At 39.8% G+C, this 19,801-nt stretch overlaps 2 protein-coding genes across 6 annotated transcripts in view; both read right to left on the bottom strand.

The window, feature by feature from the left end:
* LOC128904906 (macrophage mannose receptor 1-like) overlaps positions 1 to 6,535 on the bottom strand; it is a 34,073-nt gene extending 27,538 nt beyond the window's left edge. For 3 of the 4 annotated variants that reach the window (XM_054189907.1, XM_054189908.1, XM_054189906.1), the window contains exons 1-4: positions 6,379 to 6,535; positions 3,848 to 4,246; positions 2,824 to 2,997; positions 402 to 560 (exon numbers count right to left, since the gene is read on the bottom strand). In XM_054189907.1, coding sequence (XP_054045882.1) covers positions 402 to 560; positions 2,824 to 2,997; positions 3,848 to 4,246; positions 6,379 to 6,448 — 802 coding nt within the window. In that variant the 5' untranslated portion in view covers positions 6,449 to 6,535. Of the gene's footprint in view, positions 1 to 401; positions 561 to 2,823; positions 2,998 to 3,847; positions 4,248 to 6,378 lie in introns of those variants that run through there. The other variant, XM_054189909.1, reaches the window with a different exon arrangement.
* A 1,712-nt stretch (positions 6,536 to 8,247) lies between these two features.
* LOC128904909 (macrophage mannose receptor 1-like) overlaps positions 8,248 to 19,801 on the bottom strand; it is a 39,500-nt gene continuing 27,946 nt past the window's right edge. Inside the window, exons 23-29 of one of the 2 annotated variants that reach the window (XM_054189914.1) lie at positions 17,966 to 18,195; positions 15,836 to 16,001; positions 14,357 to 14,503; positions 13,143 to 13,259; positions 11,642 to 11,809; positions 9,797 to 9,826; positions 8,248 to 9,225 (exon numbers count right to left, since the gene is read on the bottom strand). In XM_054189914.1, the coding sequence (XP_054045889.1) occupies positions 8,981 to 9,225; positions 9,797 to 9,826; positions 11,642 to 11,809; positions 13,143 to 13,259; positions 14,357 to 14,503; positions 15,836 to 16,001; positions 17,966 to 18,195 (1,103 nt within the window). In that variant the 3' untranslated portion in view covers positions 8,248 to 8,980. The remainder of the gene's footprint in view (positions 9,226 to 9,796; positions 9,827 to 11,641; positions 11,810 to 13,142; positions 13,260 to 14,356; positions 14,504 to 15,835; positions 16,002 to 17,965; positions 18,196 to 19,801) is intronic. The other variant, XM_054189913.1, reaches the window with a different exon arrangement.

Raw genomic sequence — 19,801 nt, 5'->3', positions numbered from 1 at the left:
AGCTAGTTCATTAGATATATGTGAAGAATACTGATTTCTTAACCCAATAGTCATATAATGACTGTATTCTATAATGACTTTCCTTTTTGTAAGGTCCATTTCGGGCACCTTTCTGGTGTTTTCTGATCTTGAGCCAACTTTTAGTTAGTTAGAGGGAAATTCTTCATTTTCTTTGCAAAGAATAATAATAATAGAAATAATTTAAAATGGCAAATCCACAACTTACAAAAGTTCCACTGATAAAAAGCTTAATTTACAGTAATTGTGCTATTTCTCTAGCAATACGTATACTATTATTACACTGGCTATTCACTGTAATATGATTAAAGCACTGAAACATTTGTGATCAGTCCAAAAATCTATTAGACACTCTTTTTACAGAGTTTTGCTTATTAGTTCACCTCTGAGATATATTTGTTCATGTATCTCTGTGACACTTAATAATTCTGCATTCTGCTGCTGGCAGCTCTTCCTTGCTTGGTGCCACGTGAGAGCTGACTGGTAGTTTATCTGGTAGTAGGTTCCTGTCAAAGGATCTGCGCTCCAAAATCTGTCATTGTCTGTGTGAGAGAAAGGAGATTTAGTATTGCAGTTTGTTATAAACATCTTACATAAAATGGTATGAGACAATTTAACTGCAAGCTTACTTGTGAAATGAGATTCTGGAGCAAATAAGGCTCAGAACCCCCAGACCCATACTCTTTGTAAAGTAAAAGACTTTGCTATCGACATTAGCAGAGCTGGGCCTTTCATTCTTTATTTTCAATTTTCCCCTGTCAAATCTAATAATCTCCAGGTGAAAAAAAAATAAAGAGATCAATAAAGCAAACCTGCACCTTGGTCATTATCCACTCTGAAAACCTTTTTAGCAACTCATAGGCTATGCCCCAATTACTTCTTAGCTGCAATAGAACTGAAATGCAAATATTTCCAATGATGGAAAGTTTGCTCTTCATCATTAATTACATTTCCAATGCTACAGTCCTGGGGAAAAGGGGTTGGAGAGCTGTCTGGTGGAAAAGGAGCTGGGGGTGTTGGTCGACCGCCGGCTGAATATGAACCAGCAGTGTGCCCAGGTGGCCAGGAAGGCCAACAGCATCCTGGCCTGTATCAGAAACACTGTGACCAACAGGACTAGGGAAGCAATCGTTCCCCTTTGCTCTGCACTGGTGAGACCGCACTTCGAGTTCTGTGTCCAGGTTTGGGCTCGTCACTACAAGAAAGAAACTGATGTGCTGGAGCGTGTCCAGAGAAGGGCAATGAAACTGGTGAAGGGTCTAGAGAGCAAGTCTTGTGAGGAACAGCTGAGGGAGCTGGGGTTGTTTAGCCTGGAGAAAAGGAGGCCGAGGGGAGACCTTATCGCTCTCTACAACTACCTGAAAGGAGGTGGGGTCGGCCTCCTCTCCCAAGTAACAGGCAATAGAACAAGAGGAAATGGCCTCAAGTTGCACCAGAGGAGGTTTAGACTGGATTTTAGGAAAAAATTTCTTCACTGAAAGGGTTATCAAGCATTGGAACAGGCTGCCCAGGGAAGTGGTTGAGTCACCATCCCTGGAGGTATTTAAAAGATGTGTAGATGTGGCACTTAGGGACATGGTTTAGTGGTGGACTTGGCAGTGCTAGGTTAACAGTTGGACTTGATGATCTTAAAAATCCTTTCCAACTTAAATGATTTTTTGATTCTATGATTTTTTTAAACTGTATTTCTTATTTCTAGTCTGCATGTGTTTTAGGTAATTGGAATTTAGAAATTGTCTTGTGAGAGCCCACTGTTAACAAAATTATTCCCTGGGCAAGTGCTAATAAGCTGTGATTACAACTTCGCCTAGCTTTCTATTTGTTGAGGAAAAGATATTGAATTTCTTGAATGATTCATTAGATGAAATGTTTTCTATTTTTATTGTGTGTGTTTATTGCTGTTTCACTTCAGATTTTTAATATACTTTTAAAATTGTAGATTCAGTTGTTAACGATAGTGTCTCAACAATTTTATAATGCCAAATACTTCATGTTTGCCAGTTTCTAAAGTGAGGATGTTCTGGGATTTTTCAAGCTGCTACGTGCAATATTACACCATGAAATAATTTTCAGTATTATTAGTGAAAATGATGGTGGTGGTTGGTAGTTGATAATGAGTTGAACCTGGTTTCCCTGTGCAATACTCCTATCAAAATGTCGAATAGTGAGTCTGTGGTACAGCACTTAAAAATTAGGTCTGAGGTAGCATTTTTAATACCTTCATTAACACCGTATTTCAGTGTCCTTCATCCTGCACTCAGATGCACATACATTTATTTGTTCAGATAACACTATCCTGTCATGTTATCTGAAAAATTACGAGGGAAGGACTAACAATGCTGCTATTTCAGTAAGACCTTTGAGCCAATCTTCTTATATTATGTCTTTCAGAAAACAAACTACATCCTCCCATGCCTGTAGACCAATCTTATTAGACAGAACAGGGATTTGCATGGGTAGAAGAGGTTATACTACTGTTACCACAAATAGCAACGAGGCAAGGAGAATTAGGCTGTGAGCATCATCTCAATTGATGTTTTTATGCTGAACGCAGTCATATTTAAAGTGTACTGGTCTTTTCCTGGGTGGTAGCTACTGATGGATGCACCCAGACAACTATCAGCCTAACTGTAGACTCATTTTTGTTTCTTCTGTAAGGAATGTTATGGCATGGCAGAGACATTTTTGAGTAAAATAAAGTCATTACAAGTTTTTTCCCTTCTGCATTAGTAACAGCTTCTCCGTATTGATGTATTAACCTAACAGTGTTGTGTTATAGCATCTATGTCAGCATTTGGGACTTACAGCCAGTCGGACAGAACCCATACAAATGGTCTGTGTCGAAGTCGGGGGTGGTTGCACACCAGAGCAAGCCGTCTGACCTGCCGGCAGCCGTACACCCGGCGTGCCATTTACCGCTCAGCCGAAAGGGGAAGGCACATGGAGCTCCATTGGCATTTCCTAACAGTGTAAACAGATCTGAGGAGGCAAAAGAGAAATGGTAATATAGGTACAGGAATCTGTGGGACCCAATTCCCTACGTATCTGTACACTCCGTACAGGTACATGGAGAAAACATTACAAGTGTCACACCAGTGTGACTGGGGACCTGCTGTCACCAACAGTGTCTTCCAAGGAATTTCTAGGTAGGTCTTGCCATTTACCATTTACTTATGGTATTGCCAGCTGTAATGGTTCAAAATAGAGCAGTTTCATATTGTAGCCAAGAACCATGAAAAAACTGTAGTGATTTTTGTCTCATTTATTTATAAATAATTTTCTAAAAATAGCATTATTTGGTTTTTCATGTAACTTCCTGTCATTCACTAAAAATAAATCATTGATTTAGCTCTTATAAAGTTGCGGGTTTTTTTGTCATCTGAAATCTTGTAGAGGAACTGAATGGTAGCATGCATGGAATTATTTCCTTATATTCACTATAGGAGTATTAAACTCAAAGATTTTTGCCTTTAATACAACAATGCTAATCCAACTTCACTAGTACTAGTATACAGTTAAATTAAGCACTTTGATTAAAGTTAACAATTAAAAACAGCCTAGATCTACCTTTTGCTTTAAAAATAAAGAAAAAAAATTGCACATTTTGCATCTAATTTATTCTCTCTGAAGCTAAGCACCTGTATGTCTCCAGAATGGAAGAACACAGGCCTGACTATGTGAATGAATCATGTTCCACTCCAGTATTGCCAGAGGTGGAACAGCTGATTTGGTTGAACAGCTGACTAAGGGCAGCAGAAGTCAAAGGACCCTATCCTTGAGGCAAACAGGTGAGTTCAAGACACTGTCAGGATTAACCTTTAAACTTTACCTTCATGGCCTTTAGAACACAAGTCATCCATGGTTCCGTAGATCTTCCATTTATTCATCATCGCTGATCCTGTGTTCAGCATGATACTGTCTTCTTTCCTTTTGCCAGCGCTGAGGAATAAGTCCTCCCCTTGGATTGCCAAGGTTGCATTTCTGCACTCCCATTTCTGGAATTCACTTTTCTTGTTGCAGGGGTACAAAGAAATTTTAGCCTGATTTTGCTTGTAGGGCACTCCCAAACATTGTGCAAATGCCATGCTCATCACCTGGTGATCAGACACCCACCTGAATTTTTGTAACTCAGTGTTTTTGTTGCAAGCAGCTGTTGTGACTGCGTGAGAACTCTGAGCAATTAAACAGAGCTTAGTATCTGCATTGTGGATTAAAAATATTTCATTGTCTGTAAAACAAAATAATCAGAATTAAGGTATTTATGGTGAGCACGTGATGAGGGGAGCTTGTGAGGAAAGAGACACGCTGTTTATTCTATGCTGATCTGACTCATACCAGGAGACTAAATCTGAGTCACTTTTGCAAAGATCAAAGAGCATTTTCAAGACTTTTATTTTCTTCTGGGAGGAAAAATAACTGCAGTTCGTGTAAATACAATACAGAGGAATAAGAGCACATAAAATACATTATGACAGCTTCAAAAATTATATCACTATAATGGAATTTTCATTACTCTAGTAGATTTTATTTTCTAAATCCCTCCTGAAATACACATTTCTTTCAAGATTTCCAAAAGAGACCTTCCTGAAGATTTGGATGCTTGCTGTCACTTCATGCGTTATAGATTTAGTTCACGTTGCATACGTCTCCACAGGTTTGCATTTGTACTTAACACAGTTAGTGAGCGAGCCTTCTGTGACTCTTGCTCCTTCTGTAATTGGCATGTTTGGTTATGGTTTGGGGTTTTTTTAGGATGAAAAACTGTGGAACAGTGACTTATTACCTTGCCTTGTTACAGTATCCTCTCATTAGTACATCTATCATAAGAAGTCAGCATAATGCACGCAATCAAATTATAAACCTCACAAGAACCAACACTGGGCAGTATATAAAGGTACTATAGGTGTGTGCCTGTGCATTGTTATGGAAAGACAATACGTGAGTGCTAAAGAAGCTAGCTAATGCTCCCAAAGGATCATAGGCATCCTAATTTAGTAATCCACCAAGACAAGTAGGCCCTGCTGGGAAGGGCAGCCCAGCACCTGGAAACAGAGATGTAGCATCGCTTCCGTATCCACCTGAGAGAATAACCACAAAAGGGACAGTGAGATACCCTTCCAAACACTAAAGTAAATATGTAGGACAAGGGTAGGATGTTAGGGCACAGCCAGTGTTGAGTAGTGAACAGAACAGAAAGCGTCTGGGAAAGTCTGGGAAGCTATGGCAGGAAGAATAGTTCTTGTTAGGATATCTGTATTTAATGCTTGAGCTCTCCCAAGAAGGCCTTGTGTTTGACCAGCTTAGTAATCTATGGAAGTTTCACTTCTTCAGATCTAAATTTGGAGCTAAGACCTAGTTTCTTCTTCTCTTGTCCATTTAGACAGGAAGTTTTAAATCTTATTAAATCTTTTATTTCTTACTGCTAACTAAATAAGTGTGTCATGTAGTGCCCTAAGTTTCAGCTACTGCCCCTCGTAGTATTTTTGGGTCTAATAATAGGAGTTCTCGTTGGACACTGTGAGGCTCGTGCTTGGGCTGTCATGTGGGTTTGAGTCCCAGCTCGCAGAGCAGAGGGGAGGCCCCCTTCTTTCACAGGCTAGTGCTGGCACAGCTCACGCGGCACAGCGTCTGCTTTTGGAAGCTGTGATTTGTACCCCGCTCCTCCACAAATCTAATGAATTGAAAGACAAAGGAAAAATGTCCTTGAACCTTATCACCATCTTTACATCAAAAGGGAGCTGTGATCTGTCCTTGGTCAACATCAGAGCCTTAACTGTGCCTCTCATCCTTACCCTGAAAGATGTAGTGGTTGTTCCAGGGCTGTCCTTGACTCTGATCTTTTTAATATGTTTTTCACTGGCGTCTGCACAGCCACAGTATTGCACCTCACATCAGTCCACCAGCTCCATCTCGTCCCACACAACATCATACTAAGGCTGGGACATACACGTACAGCACCCTATTTAATTCCTTTCTCTTTTTCATTTTTCATACCTCAGTCACATATACAGACAAGGACTGTGGAGCACACTGTGAAGTCCATCTACTTCACAGAGCAGACATAACCAAAAATTAAGTAGTATCCAAAAGGAAATCTTTATTCGTGTACATGACTGTGTCCTGACTTCTGATTCACAGCTTTACCCCATCTTCAATCTTCCCCTCTTTTTAAAGGTGAACAAGTATCTCTGTATTTGCATATTTTTTAAACTTCTGTGGACCACTCCAGCTAGGATTAATATGAAATGCAGGGCAGCCAAGCTGCGTTAAAATCTTAAAAGAGCCTGAGAAACGAGCAAGACAACAAAAACGCCCCACTTTCACATCCACTTTTGCCAGGGATAAAAAACAAAGACTCACCGAGTGTCTGAAAAGCGGTGTGAACGAAACAGAGGAAAACTAAGACTGTAGAAAAAGTCAGGTGCTTCATTTCTTTCTTCTTATTCGCAAAGAGATGAGCTGAAATTAATTGATGCAGAAGTCCTTAAGGAACCAGTTGGCGCTGGCTCCTTCTCCGTTTTGGAGAGTTTTAGTTGAAAGAGAAAACTCCAGGCTCTAAATAAGGAAATATCCTGTCACATGAGGTATTTTGAAATCTATAAATAATTACAAAATTCAAACTTTGCCTCTGAAAGTGAAGTTTCCTTTGCCTTTAAATGCAAGTGGCAGAGTTTGAGCAGCTCAACATCATTCCAATGATAAATTATTTTTAACTTTCTTTGTTCTGCTCTGGGATTGTAAAGTCCTGACCCTCAAAAACAAAGAAGCAGGGAGAGCAACTTTAGATGGAGGTACTTTAAATCTCATACATACATACCTGGGAAACTCAGAAAACGAATACGCAAATTTCTTGGCCAGATAAATCTTCACTGCTACAAAAGATGCATTTATTTAATTTGGTGGAAAGAGCAATGCCGACTATTTCAGTATGAAAATTTAACCCAGACAGGAAAATTAAATTTTGCTCCGTAACTTGACAAACTGGGCCCTATGTATATACCTGGCTTTTATCTTCTGTGATTTAACAACTGGTAAAACTACTGTGCTGTTATTTCATGAGAATTTATCTCAGGAGAATGAATACAAATTAGCCAAATCTTTACAAACCTTTCTGTTAACTAGTGATTTTGACAACAAAACTGTCTTTCAAAATTATTTAATCCATAAAGGACAAATAAATTTTAATACTTAATAATTCTTTCTCTGTACCAAGTGTAAATGAGACATGAAAAGATGAATATTCACAAACGTTACAAATGAGCTGCATCCCTTTATTAAGTGGATATCAGCCTCAACTACGATGCAAAATCCCTTATTTGTTTTGAAGGAAAAGGAGGAAAGATATTTAGCAGAAATTGCCCATAGAATTTTCTCTCATTTTTCACAATATATTCTGCAAAGGCAAAAGGTCACTTAATGTGAGAGAAGAAACCTATTTACAGAGCATAGCGTCTTCAGAGGTGCGTTACCAATATCAACTATCAAAATTACAAATAATGATATTATTTCGAGTTTTTTTTTTTTTCATCTGTTTACTCTTTTCATTTGGGTTGCCTTTATCATTAGCCGTCAAACAGCACTGAATCCAATTCAGCGTCAGTATTTACCAAAAAAAAAAGATAAATATGGGTATGTGTTGTAACTTACACGAAGCAAAAAAAACAGGTGTAAGATGAAGGGAACTGTCAGTAAAAATAATCTGAGTACCTAATGCCCTTCATTCCCAATCCTCTGCAAAACGTTTTGTGTGCAATATCTACAAACCAGTAATCCAATGTCATGCAAATGTCTCCTTCCCAGTGACTTCTCCTATACAGTTCTTATGCAATTTCTAAGGATCTGTTTTTTCCCAGAGATCCTTGAGATCTTTTTCCTTTTTTTTTTCCTTCAGTCTGTTATAGACAACATAGGTTTCATAGAAAACTTAAAAAGCACAGTCAGTCAACCTCTAAAGCATTTCACCACCAAGACACTGTGGTGTGCCCCTCTGCCTTACTGGTGTGTAGCATGGATACAGAGCTCCATCGTCGGTCCATTTACCAGAGTTGGAGAATAGTAAGAGAAGGCATCCTAAAATGAGCAATCAAGTGAAATAAAAACAGGAATGGATTGTTCCAGCTTTATTTGGCATCCACTTTATTTTATAGTTCATTTATGTTTCTTTTTAGTCATATGCCTTGTTCATGTTTGTGTGTTACCTCCTGTTAGCTTCTCTCTTAAGGTAAATGACTCATTAGATCATGAAACCATATAACATCTCTGCATGCTAATTAAACAACACTGAAGTATTATTGTGTAAGATATAGATCCTTTATTGATATATTCTCATGTTTATAACTGATACAAAATATTCAGAGTCATAGAATGGGACTGAGCGTTTGCAAAGATTTATTTGTTTTGCAAAATCTAAGTTGAAGCCATGAATGAAGGACAAGTATTTGCATTTCACTTATAATACTATGGCAAGGAAGATACTTGGGTAAAGAGTGTAAAACAGGGGCAATAATGCAAATCTCTACTTATTCCAAACACCGTTTTACTTGAGTAACAGCACGCAGTCTCCCGTACGCCGTGGTGAGGTGTGTTCTCAAAGGGCAGGGTTTGGGGCTGAGTGGTCTGCAAAGAGAGTGCTCACCATATGGCTGCACTTGACTCACTAAGTGATGGTGTCACAAATCTCTAATAAGAGAGAACGCTGGGGTATTAATCCATAATTTTAAAATCTAAATTCACACTAGTTCTGCTATTTGTCACGCTTGTTTAATTATCCATGTTATACATTAGTGAGTCTTAGTCCTGAGAGTATTTCTTGAAGAGCATAGAGCTATATCTCTTAATCCTTACCAAAGGAATAATTGCTGATTTTAGTTCATAGTGTCTATAAGGTCAACAAAGATTTCCGTTGTTCCAGCTAGGTTATTTTTTTTTAAGCTTAACGATTTAGTTTGGCTGTGTTATCCCCTTAGACGATGCTATGTTCATTTTTTTCTTTGTTGTTGGTAGAATCATTTTCATCATCCTTTCCAGTTAGGACACAGCTGTATTCTATCAGTGTGCTGCGCCGCCTCGCCTCTCTTTCAGTCACACTTTGAGTTTTGATCTTGAATAAGAAATAAATCATGAAGCCCATCCCTAATAAAATGATGAGGACGAGAGTAAGTAGTATCCACATATTCATGTGACCATGGGCTTTGTCCTTTTTAACATCTGTAAATAAACACAAAGCAAACAGAAGTGGGTGTACTGTGGCCGCCAATAAATATGAAGAGGACTGAAAACTATTGGTCTCATTTCCCCCTTAGTTACCAGGTTGTTGTGAAGCAGCAACTCGCATTTATGAAGGAAATGGAATATAACCTCAACATCTCCCGGCCTTCTCCCACTGTTCTCTTAGGGCAAGGATAGGAGGGTGGGCAAAGACACTATGCTATTTAAGGTGTAGATATTATCGTACGGGTTTTTTTAGGATAAGAGTTTTGTTAAAAATCTATCATAATGTCTCTGTGCCAGTGCCACTCGTAGACCTTAGCGTGCAAAAGAAGGAGCAAAGAAGGGGTGGTGAGTTTACCAAAGTATTTAGTTATCCTGGGATGCCCTAAGTGTCTCATAGGTACTGCTAAATTATGCTGGGAATTAATTCAGTGTCAACTAAGTAAATTAAGTTCATAGAAAGAAATATATAAAAGACAAATAAATAATAAATAGCAATTCATAAAAAAAACCAAGTATTCCTTTTCATGTTTCTCTGAAACTATTGGGAAGGAAAAATAAATCATACCTTCCATGTTTGCAGGTGCTTTAAGAATAGCTGCCAAAGATAAAGACAAATGTTTAGTGAAAATCTAATAAGGTCACATTTTCATCCTGACAGTTTCTGTTAGCAAAAGGTCTAGAAATCTGCGCGTCAAAGTTACCTCATCACTTCTCCTGGAAACACATTTGCTAAATTAACTGAGATGAAATGGTGCGATTGATTTTTAAGCTGATATTCACTGTAATAAAACTGCAGTGTTTTCCATGTTAAAGCCCCTTTCTCGCTTCTTTTGTAATAACAAAAGAGTCTCCAAACACAGGTAGTTTCTGACTATTTTAGCTGGACTGTCTCTTCTCACACGGATAATAAATCTTGCCCTTTTTGCTGGGTCTGCATGCCAGTGGAGACTGGGAACAACTTGATCAAATACTGAGATATTTGACTCTTTTCCTGTACTGAATGCAATTCCTTTAAGACCCATCAGTTTTTAATTTGCCATAATTCATTTGCATCTGTAATTACATTCATAAGCTCGAGTTTGAGTTTTCTTATGCAGTTTTCCCTGGCTGTGCGAAGGGGGCGCCATCTGCCAGATGTTTCCTGGGGCGTTGGGTGCAAGCTGGGTGATGGCGGGTCCAAGAGCGGATCTGGGATCGGCCCCACGGGCAGCGGGAGCCTTGGGAAGAGCCGGAACACGCGTTCCAGCGTGGGAAGCACCGGGAGCCGGGCCGTTGCAGCAGAAGAACAGCAACGCATTAAGCTCCAGGGTGTTTGTGAGCACGAGGGAAACGCAACTCCTAAATTGTTCCTTGGAAGGATGCAGAGCTCCTTGCAATGCAAGATTTACTTGTGCTGAAACCTCCTTCTGCTGGAGAAGGTGGTGTCAGGGAATATTCTCTGTACTTTAGCATTGCACGTAGGGGCCACTCATAGTCGAACCCAGCAAATTAAGTATGTGTTGACACCGAGTTTCTGCTTTCTGATATATCGGGTAACAAAGAATTAACTTTCTGTAGCGTCTATTGCACTGACTACCCAAAGAAAATTAGGATCTGCCCTAAAAGCAGAATTTTCCTTTTCAGAAAATGCTGTGACGCTGCTATGAATGCGTACGGCTGCTTTCCCCACCAGCTACAGCTTTGCTCTGGGAGGGGAAAAGGACAGAACCTCAGAAACATCCCAAACCTCAGGGTTGCGAAACAGGGCAGGAAATCAGACTTTTTTTTTGCGGAGTTAACAGTTAAACTCCAAAATAACACATGGCTGCTTGGCTCACAATATTCTGATATTTCTACTTCCTGACCAAAGCAGATGGTGGTCAGTTACACAGAAACACAATATTAAAAAAAACCACAAAAGCCAACCAAAACACTTGTACTATTTTCAAAGGTCACTATACGCGCTCTGGATCGTGCTTCCGTTCTGTTATTATTTAAGTGATATTGCTTCATCCATGTCTTACTGGAACAGCATGTATCGTAGTACAGCAAGAGGAAGAAAAGCAAATTATTGATGCACCCCTTGTTCCATAGAGGGTGAATACAAATGTTAGCAGGAAAATATGTGTCTATGTTGGAGGGGCGCAAAACAACAAAGGAGTTTAAAAAATTTTCAGAAAATATTGATCATCTTTAGTTATTAATTGAATATTCAGAGAATGCAAGAAAGTCTGAAGTTATGATGCAATAAAACATGAAAAGGGCAGACAGAAAAAAGGATAACTCTATATATTAGTATTAGTTTTGTCTGGTGATATTGAAGACTGTAAATACAGTGTTTTACGTTGGTCTTTTGTAATGACCAGATTGTGCTATTAATGCTGGAATAAAACCATAAAAATCAAGAGCAGATATTAAAGAAGTCACTTACTCTTTGGTTTCTTACAAATAAAACCCTTTTGGGAAGAGCAAGGAAGGATACTCCAGTAGCCGGAGAATGCAGACAACTCCACGCAGTAATCAAGCTGGTCCTCCGAGGGCTGTCCTTCACCCCAGTTGACAAAGTCTAAGGCACTGTTGTCTTGCCAAAGCAGCTGCCCTAATGTTGCAAATGTTAGTAGCAATACTGTTAGTTCCACATCAAAGATCTTCACTAATATTAGTGAATATGAATGTTATTACTTCACTCAGCCTAATAAAGCAATACTACTTTCTTCAAAAATCCCATCTGTGCTTACTTTCTAATGCATTGTATTTCTTCTGATTCTCTTCTTAAAAAGAATATAATTGCGTTTCCAAATTATGATTTGCAGATTTTCCAATCATAATTTAGTTTTAATTTATGCATCCCCATATTTTTGTCAAGGATACTAAAGTTTCAAACTGAAAAAAAAAATAAAGCTAGGCTTTTTTTTTTAATTTCTAAATTATTATTTCAGCAGCGCTCATTCAAAATCAATCAACTTTTACTGTAACGCTTGAAGATATGCTTAGTTAAAATTAAAACATTTCTTTTCTGCATAAACTCCGAAATAAAAATTTTGAAGTACCGATGAGTTAAAATGAATCTGAAAAAAAAAAAATCCTTTCTGACTGATTGTGGATTGACACTAGTGGTGTTTTTTCCAGGTGCATGTTTTCCACTGCACTCTTCTGGTTGCCAGCAGCCTAGTTTTCTCCATACAGAGAAACAGAGAAGCTTGATGCTGTGGGTTCCAGCTGGACACCTGCAGGTGCTCCCCAGCCGTGAGAAGATAGGAGCCAGCTGGGGTCATGTTCCCCACCAGGGCACAGAGCAAAAAGGGTGGGAAAGGCTATCTCACAGACCAGAAATAGGAGACATCTCCTCAGGGAGGGCTGAGGTCAGAGGGATGAATGCATGTCATTGGCTGTGGTCTTCTGTGAGGGTCCTTGGTGACGCTGCAACCGTAAGCGGCTGTGCAAAATTATCATCAATTGCAGCAATTCCTGAATCATTCTAATTTAGAAATGAGTCTCCGTGATTGCCTCAGGTATGGACAGCTGAAATTACTTGTTATATCTCAGTTTCTTAAAAAGCAGTATCTTCTGTGTTGTGCCTCTCAAGAGATATTTCTATCACCTCTCCACATCTTTTCTACTGAACCAGATATGGACAGGATATTTGAATTGAGGCAGTCCCATGCTGGCATCCCTTTGGTGGAACCATGCAATATCCAAGACCTGTAACTGAAGCCAAGCAAATTTCTTTTCTACGGCCTTCCACACCTATTGGATAAAACCATCAACTTCCAAGAATTTTTAGATTATATGCTGTCAATATATCTTTTTGTTTCTAACTAGGTTCTACTATACTTCAATTAGCTCCTTAAAAACAACGATGTATGTTATTCATATTTCTGTCCATTTCATGAAGTCTATTTATGATTATTAGTAGAAGTTAAAATAGTTACCATTTACATTTCTGTATATTCCTATCCAAAAGCCACTTGTCTTGCTTGTGAATAAGTCTGCATGCTCTACTAAAAAGTTTGATTCAGCCACATCTTCTACAGAAGCCAATGTACCACCTATAAGAAAACCAACAGAAAATGGTTGGAGATGTCCTCTACCCTAGAAGTCAGTGGTAGTTACAGCCTGTGATACAGGATAAGGCTAAGGATAAAACCTCTCCTGCTGGGAGGGAGTAAGCAAGGATTTAGACAGAGAGAAGAAAGTAGTGTTCCGCTGTAAGGGAACAGCACAGACTGTGAGTGGCGTCATCAGAAATGGAAGACATGAAAGCACAGTGAAAATGATGATTTTTAACCACCAGGCATAGTGCATATTACTTTCAAGTGATTGGATGATATTTTTCATAGGTATTACAGATGATTTTTTATTTGTTCTTCATGGTTTGGCAAGATATTACATAGCATGTAATATTGTGCAGCAAACAGATTTGCAATTCAAACTGAAGTATTAATTTTTTTCTGGCAATGGTGGTGGAAGAAGAAGGCTAAGAGGATCTAAAAAGATATGAAATGAAAGGACCCATTTTTGGGGGGCAGTATAGTGCTTCCTTTTCTCTTCCATGGCCTTCTGAAGCACGGATGAGGTAGCTGATGATTCAGCAGCACAGGTGGAAGAGGGCCAAGGAGCAGCTCATGGTCTTGGCCAGGACCAGATGCCTCGGAGATGGGAGAGAGAAGTGTTTGCCCTCCCCGGGCTCTGAGGCTGCCAGGGAGCCCTGCTGATAGAGCAAGAATTTTCAGGCAGAATGTGCAGCCCCTTTTGGATCACACACCCCGTGTTAAAAATCAGTGATTATTACTATATTTACTTCTGCTTTTGTGTAGGGAGAGATATGGAAGACAAGGGATAAGGCTGGAAAGAAGGTAACCCGTTTTAAAATCTCACTAGAAAGAGAAATTTTGTGAATGAAGAAATGAAACAAGAAACAAACACAGCTGGGAAAGAAAAAAACCAAACCCAAGAAAAATCAATGACCTTAATTTCAAAATAAATGAAAAGCAAACAGCATCAACGGTGAAAAATAAATGAGACATTGATTTCCTTTTTATAATATGTGTAGAATTTTCAGCATTAGTTTTCAAGACTTTTTCAAAGTTTTTTTTTTTTTTATGTCAAGATTGAAATCCTGTCTTTGGGTAAAACTAATAATTACCTGATTGAACGCACTGAGTCACAGACTGAGCCCAGCTCATTTCATTGGCATTGAAGTTATAGCAGTAGCTTCGGAAAGGAATCCAAGAGATGTGATCAGAATCAGGACATTTTCCAATATCCTGTGGGGGATCAGAAGGAAGTACATCTAAAAGAAATAGGATAAATAGGTGCTTTCATTCAATAGGGATTTCTTGACATGAAATCAAGTTTTAAAAAGCCCTTTCTTAGAAGTACTTAAAATATTCTTCGTCACACAGTGCTAGAATTATCAGTGACTATGTCAGGAGTGACAATGAGGAGCAGAACTGCCCAGTCACAGCTGAATGGCTCAGTGTGAGCCTGCCCTCTTCTGTGTTACCGACTAAATCAAACTTTGACTGTCTCAAGGATATTTGAGTGTTCAGGGGTTTCTGGTTCCAGTTTTTTTGTTATAACCAACAAATTTGTATAAATAAAAGATACAGTAAAAAGGAGAAAAAGAAAAGCCAGAAAACTCTCAAACCCTCAAGAGGTTCAAATAACAATTTGATTTTAAATGAAATATCATCTAAATCATAGTTTGCCATGGAAATTTCTCATTTAATATTTTCCTCAAGATAATAATGCTTACATAAGATTTCTGAACAGCTTTAACTCTGACAGTGCATGGAATAAACCTGAAGCTCATTGAATATTTATGTAGTAGCCCTTCAATTTCCTGCAAGCAGTGACACTGTGGAATAAACCAGTAACACTGTCAGTTGGTACATGCATTTTTTAAAATGAAGTTGCAAATGAATAGATATGAAGTTCAGAGCATGGCCTGGAAAAGAAATTAAAGAAAAACTACATAAAAGCTGATCAAAAGAAACTCAGGATTTCCATTAAGTCTTTGTCACTAGAGCTAACAGAGGTTTCTCTAATACAAATGAGAAAGAAAAAAGTTTCAGTCCCATCCCAAGGTTTGTCTGTAGCTTTTAATTTGTAGTATTCCTCAGTGACACCCATAGAGTCACTATGAAGCGTGAACTTTTGTTTGGGCCGATAACAGACTCTTCTTCTTTCCCAGATACAACTCTTCCTCCTTTCCCCAGTTCTAACAACAGTGAAGCTGTAAACCAGTGTCTGGATGCTGCTTATGTTGAAGGAACAACATTTATTTTATACTCAGTGGACTTTACAGTCCCTCCCACAAAATCCCTGTCACACTTTAGACTTGAAGTGAAAAGTTTAGTACTCCCGCAGTCTGTGTTCTGTCTGCCTGCGACGTAGGATAACTCCTACGGCCGTTATCGCCCCAGTCCAGTAAAATGGCACTGTCTTGGCTGGTGAATGACAACGCCATCAAAACGGAACATTGTTCATGCAAAATAAAGGTATTGACATTACATACCCAGGCTTATTATTCCTTAATATATACTTAGAAAATTCGTATTTCAGTCAAAGCAGATTGAGCAAGGCTTCTGCCATAAAACCAAAAGCGATTACGATAGCTTACCCTCAGATTTTTTGCAGACAGGAAAATGTTTTTCATTACAAGGTGCTGTTTTCCAGGTCCCACGGAGCTCTAGATAGACACAGGCTATTCGCTCTGACGGTTCTTCATAATACCAGTTCGAAAAAGTTATTTTCCTTTTATCAGTCCATCTGTAATAGCCATAACTCTAAAATTGAAAAAGACATTTGACATAATTTTTCTACACTCCCATCTCCTGTTTCAGGTAAGTGGATTTATACAAATGCACATTTTCACCGTGATATATAGAGCTCAGTTGTCTGTCTGTGCTAGTACTGTTAAAATAGTAATTGAATCAGGATTCAGCAACATCAAAATAAGACACAGCAGTATGCCTCCTGCACTGAAACAGCCCATGAAGGTGTTTCGAAGGCTAAATGATGTTTCCTGGGTACTGCTGGTGCTCAGTCCCTTGTTGGGCAACGTTGTGAGGTGGAATCCCCATCCCAGAAGTGTCAGGTCACCATGAAGAGCACTGCGACCACAGCAACATGAAACCTGTGGGAAGCGCAGGTGGAAGTGGGTCTCAGGGTCGGCTGTCAGACAAGGACTCTAAGCTCAAGTACAGTTTTGAGGAGAAACATTCAGGAGCAAACTACAGCTATCACTTTGAAAAATCTGAGAAAATTATTTTGTGAGGACCAAAAGAAAAATATGCAGGAGCAGGAAGTCTTGAGTCTTTGTTTAGTCTTCCCCCTCTCCTTTTTTTTTTTTTTTTGTCCCAGGAAGAATTATGAGAATTACAAGGAAAAGGGAACAGATTCAGATAGTCTATTGCTGACATTAAGAACTGGGAGATAAAATGTGATCTCACTTTAGTGTCTAGACATGTCAAGTGGCCAGGTACGCAAGCTCCCCCTGAGCTTGGCACCATCAGGGCAAGATTTCTGCCCGGGGAACAGGAGGAATCACAAAGCCTCACTCTGCGACAGCAGGGCCAGCTCATTTATAAGGACCAGGAGAACACGTCCGGTGCTCCAAACTTGTTCATAATGGAATTTTAACTGCTTTTCTAAACCATGTTTCTATGACTTTAAAAACGACGAACTTTGATATCAAATGGACGTAAACACTATTATTTTGTTTTGGATAGGGATTTCCTGCGGACTTGTGCAAGTGGGAGGATTCAAGTCAAGGTTTGTGACTACTAATCACTTATATACTCTAAGATCAAGCATTTTGTCTGGTAGGAAGAGGCACTGTTAGAATCATGGAAACACGTTTTGTTCAGCAACAAGTTAACTGTCTCAGACAATGCAGTCTTCTAAGAGGCTTTATCAGAGTGCTGCTATATCATATAATCAGAAACACTATTTTTACACAACATTTATTGCAAGTTTTCCCTAGATATACTGAATTTCAGACGTGTTTTGCTATGTTATATATCAGTGTGGAATCACAATTAGTAAAAACGATCGCTAGTTAAGAAAATTATTACTGACGAAAGAGCTCTTTTTTATTTTCAAGGTACTTTAGTCAGCTCAAAAAACAGTGCAATAGGAACATGGTAGTTAAGTGCATTGAGCAACTGCATATTCACTAGAGAAGCCGAAGGTCATTTTGGCACTCAGTCACAGAGCTAATAAGACTGATGTTCACTTGAGTGTTCCCGTACACAGCGGTGGACCTGGATCTCTGTATCCTCTTCTTCTGGTACAGTATAAGTTTTACTGCTTTTAATCTTTTGGACTTAGCAGAACAAGGAGGGTGTTCAGAGGCACATGGTAGCTCCTGTGAACACTTCTGAGACAAAAAGTAATGAAAAAGCTACAGTTGCCAAGGATCGCGAGGCATTAGCCTTAGGGACCCTGTTGGTCCCTTTGAGTAGAGTTCACCTCTCCTAAAAATGGCCATCTAAAAGTTAACCAGGTAGTTTGACTTAGGCGTCTAAGACTTCCATAGAGTTAGTAAAGGGGCCCACACTGTCAGAGGTTCCCAACCTTCTCCACTGTCTAAAATGGAGTTTCATGATTTAAGATGGATGAAGTTAAATGAAGTGAGTGCTGTCCACCAGTCCTAGGTTCCTAAATCTGTTCATGCTACAATTCTTCCTGCTGATAGTAATCCAACCGTAGCATTTAACTGCACCACCTATGAATTTATTAAACTTACCACATTGCTATTGAGCCCAATCCATAAGGGTTCTCCATATTGCACTGCCTGCAGCAGCAGGAATGTATTACTGTAATAATCAAAAATGCTGGCAAGCTCTGAAGATTTCTCCTTGCAGGCTTTTCTTGCTTCTTCCCAATTCATTTTAGAAGGAATGATTAAATAGCTGCTGTTATCATAAGGGATGAAATCAGAATCTGGAGCAGTTGTGGAACGAAGCAGTTCAGGCTCTGTAGGAAAGAGGTACAAATTTGAGAGGAAGGGGAGAAAAGAGTGAAAATTACTAGCTACCTGACTAGCAGCATTATTTTTGAGTAACGGATGAATGCAGTGTGGCAGCACAGCAGCAAGTAAAAGCATTTCTTGTTTAAAACGCAGAAGACCTATTTTAATGGTAACTTGGAATTATTTGTAACTATAGTGTAAACAGTGCATCCAGAGATTAGGGAGAGGCAGAGGACGAGCTGTGCCTATCTGTAGAGATGCACAGCACCAGATTAAATGACGTGAATACTGGTCACGCAGTGATCCTCCCCCAGGGGGTCTCTAGGTTCCCCTCCCACAGTGCAGGTGAAATTCCTCCCAAGCAAGCACGGTGCAGGATCTCCACACTGCTTCAGTCTCAAGATAGGGCTGAATTTCATTCTAAGTAAAGTTTGCAGCTCTGCTGCTACTTCTTTCCCAGGTAGGATGAAGTGAAAGAGGAAACAGTAGTTGTACCTTAAATGATATATGTGGAAGTAGAAGACAAAGACCTAGAGCTAGTAATGGGGACAGAAAAAAAGGACAAAAACTGCCTTTGTGTTCAGTCAGTGTCAAGAATGCCCTGGCAATTTTTTTTGCTAGTGACACCCTTGTGCAGCTTTCTGCACTTGCACAGGTCCGAGCTGCGCAGCATCTGGCCCAGCTGTGGCTTCTTCCTCTATTTTTACTTGCTGCTCAGCAGTTCCCTGTTTCTATTCCTGCGCACTCCGCAGGGTAGCAGTGCTCCGGATGTGTCTCCCACCCTGAGGATACACGAAGAAAACTAGAACTTTTGTTCTTCTGATTATTGCTGGTCTTGCGATATAAAAGCATTGCTAGAGACTGGTGAGCAAAATAACCAGTTTAACTGACCTTAGTTAACCCCCCAGTGGGGTATGTTTGAGGGGGTATTTTAGGGGGGTTAAGTCCAGGGGTGAGGGTTGAAAAGCTGCTTTTAGTGTATTGTCTAGCTAGCGAAGATACCTATGGTGGAGGTTATTAATGAATTCGTCTTTATGCTTTGTATTTGCTTTATGCTTTTTGCATCACAACTGGCTCCAAAAGGAAAAGCAGACGGGCTATTGTTGTGGGTGACTCTCTACTGAGGGGGGCGGAGGGACCAATATGCCGTCCTGACCCACTTCACAGGGAAGTCTGCTGCCTCCCTGGGGCACGGGTCAGGGATGTGTTGGACAAACTTCTGGCGCTGGGAAACTCCTCTGACTATTACCCCCTCTTAGTATTTCAGGTGGGTAGGGATGAAGTGGGTAGAAGGAGCCCAAAATCGATTAAAAGAGATTTTAGAGCCTTGGGGCGGCGGCTTAAGGGATCAGGAACACAAGTTGTATTCTCCTCTATCCCTTCAGTGGCAATCATGAATGAGGAAATTAACAGGAAGAGGCAACAGGTCAACTCGTGGCTCCGGGACTGGTGTTATCGGCAGGGCTTTGGGTTTTATGATCACTGGCTGCTATGTGAGTCACCTGGCCTGCTGGTGGCAGGCAGGACGCACCTGTCCCAGAGGGGAAAAGAGTTTTGGGGCAGGAGTTTGCAAGGCTCATTGACAGGGCTTTAAACTAGATATGAGGGGGG

The sequence above is a fragment of the Rissa tridactyla genome, chromosome 2, assembly GCF_028500815.1.
Source record: "Rissa tridactyla isolate bRisTri1 chromosome 2, bRisTri1.patW.cur.20221130, whole genome shotgun sequence".
Taxonomy (NCBI): Eukaryota; Metazoa; Chordata; class Aves; order Charadriiformes; family Laridae; genus Rissa; species Rissa tridactyla.
This window is presented reverse-complemented; position numbering and strand designations above follow the sequence as displayed.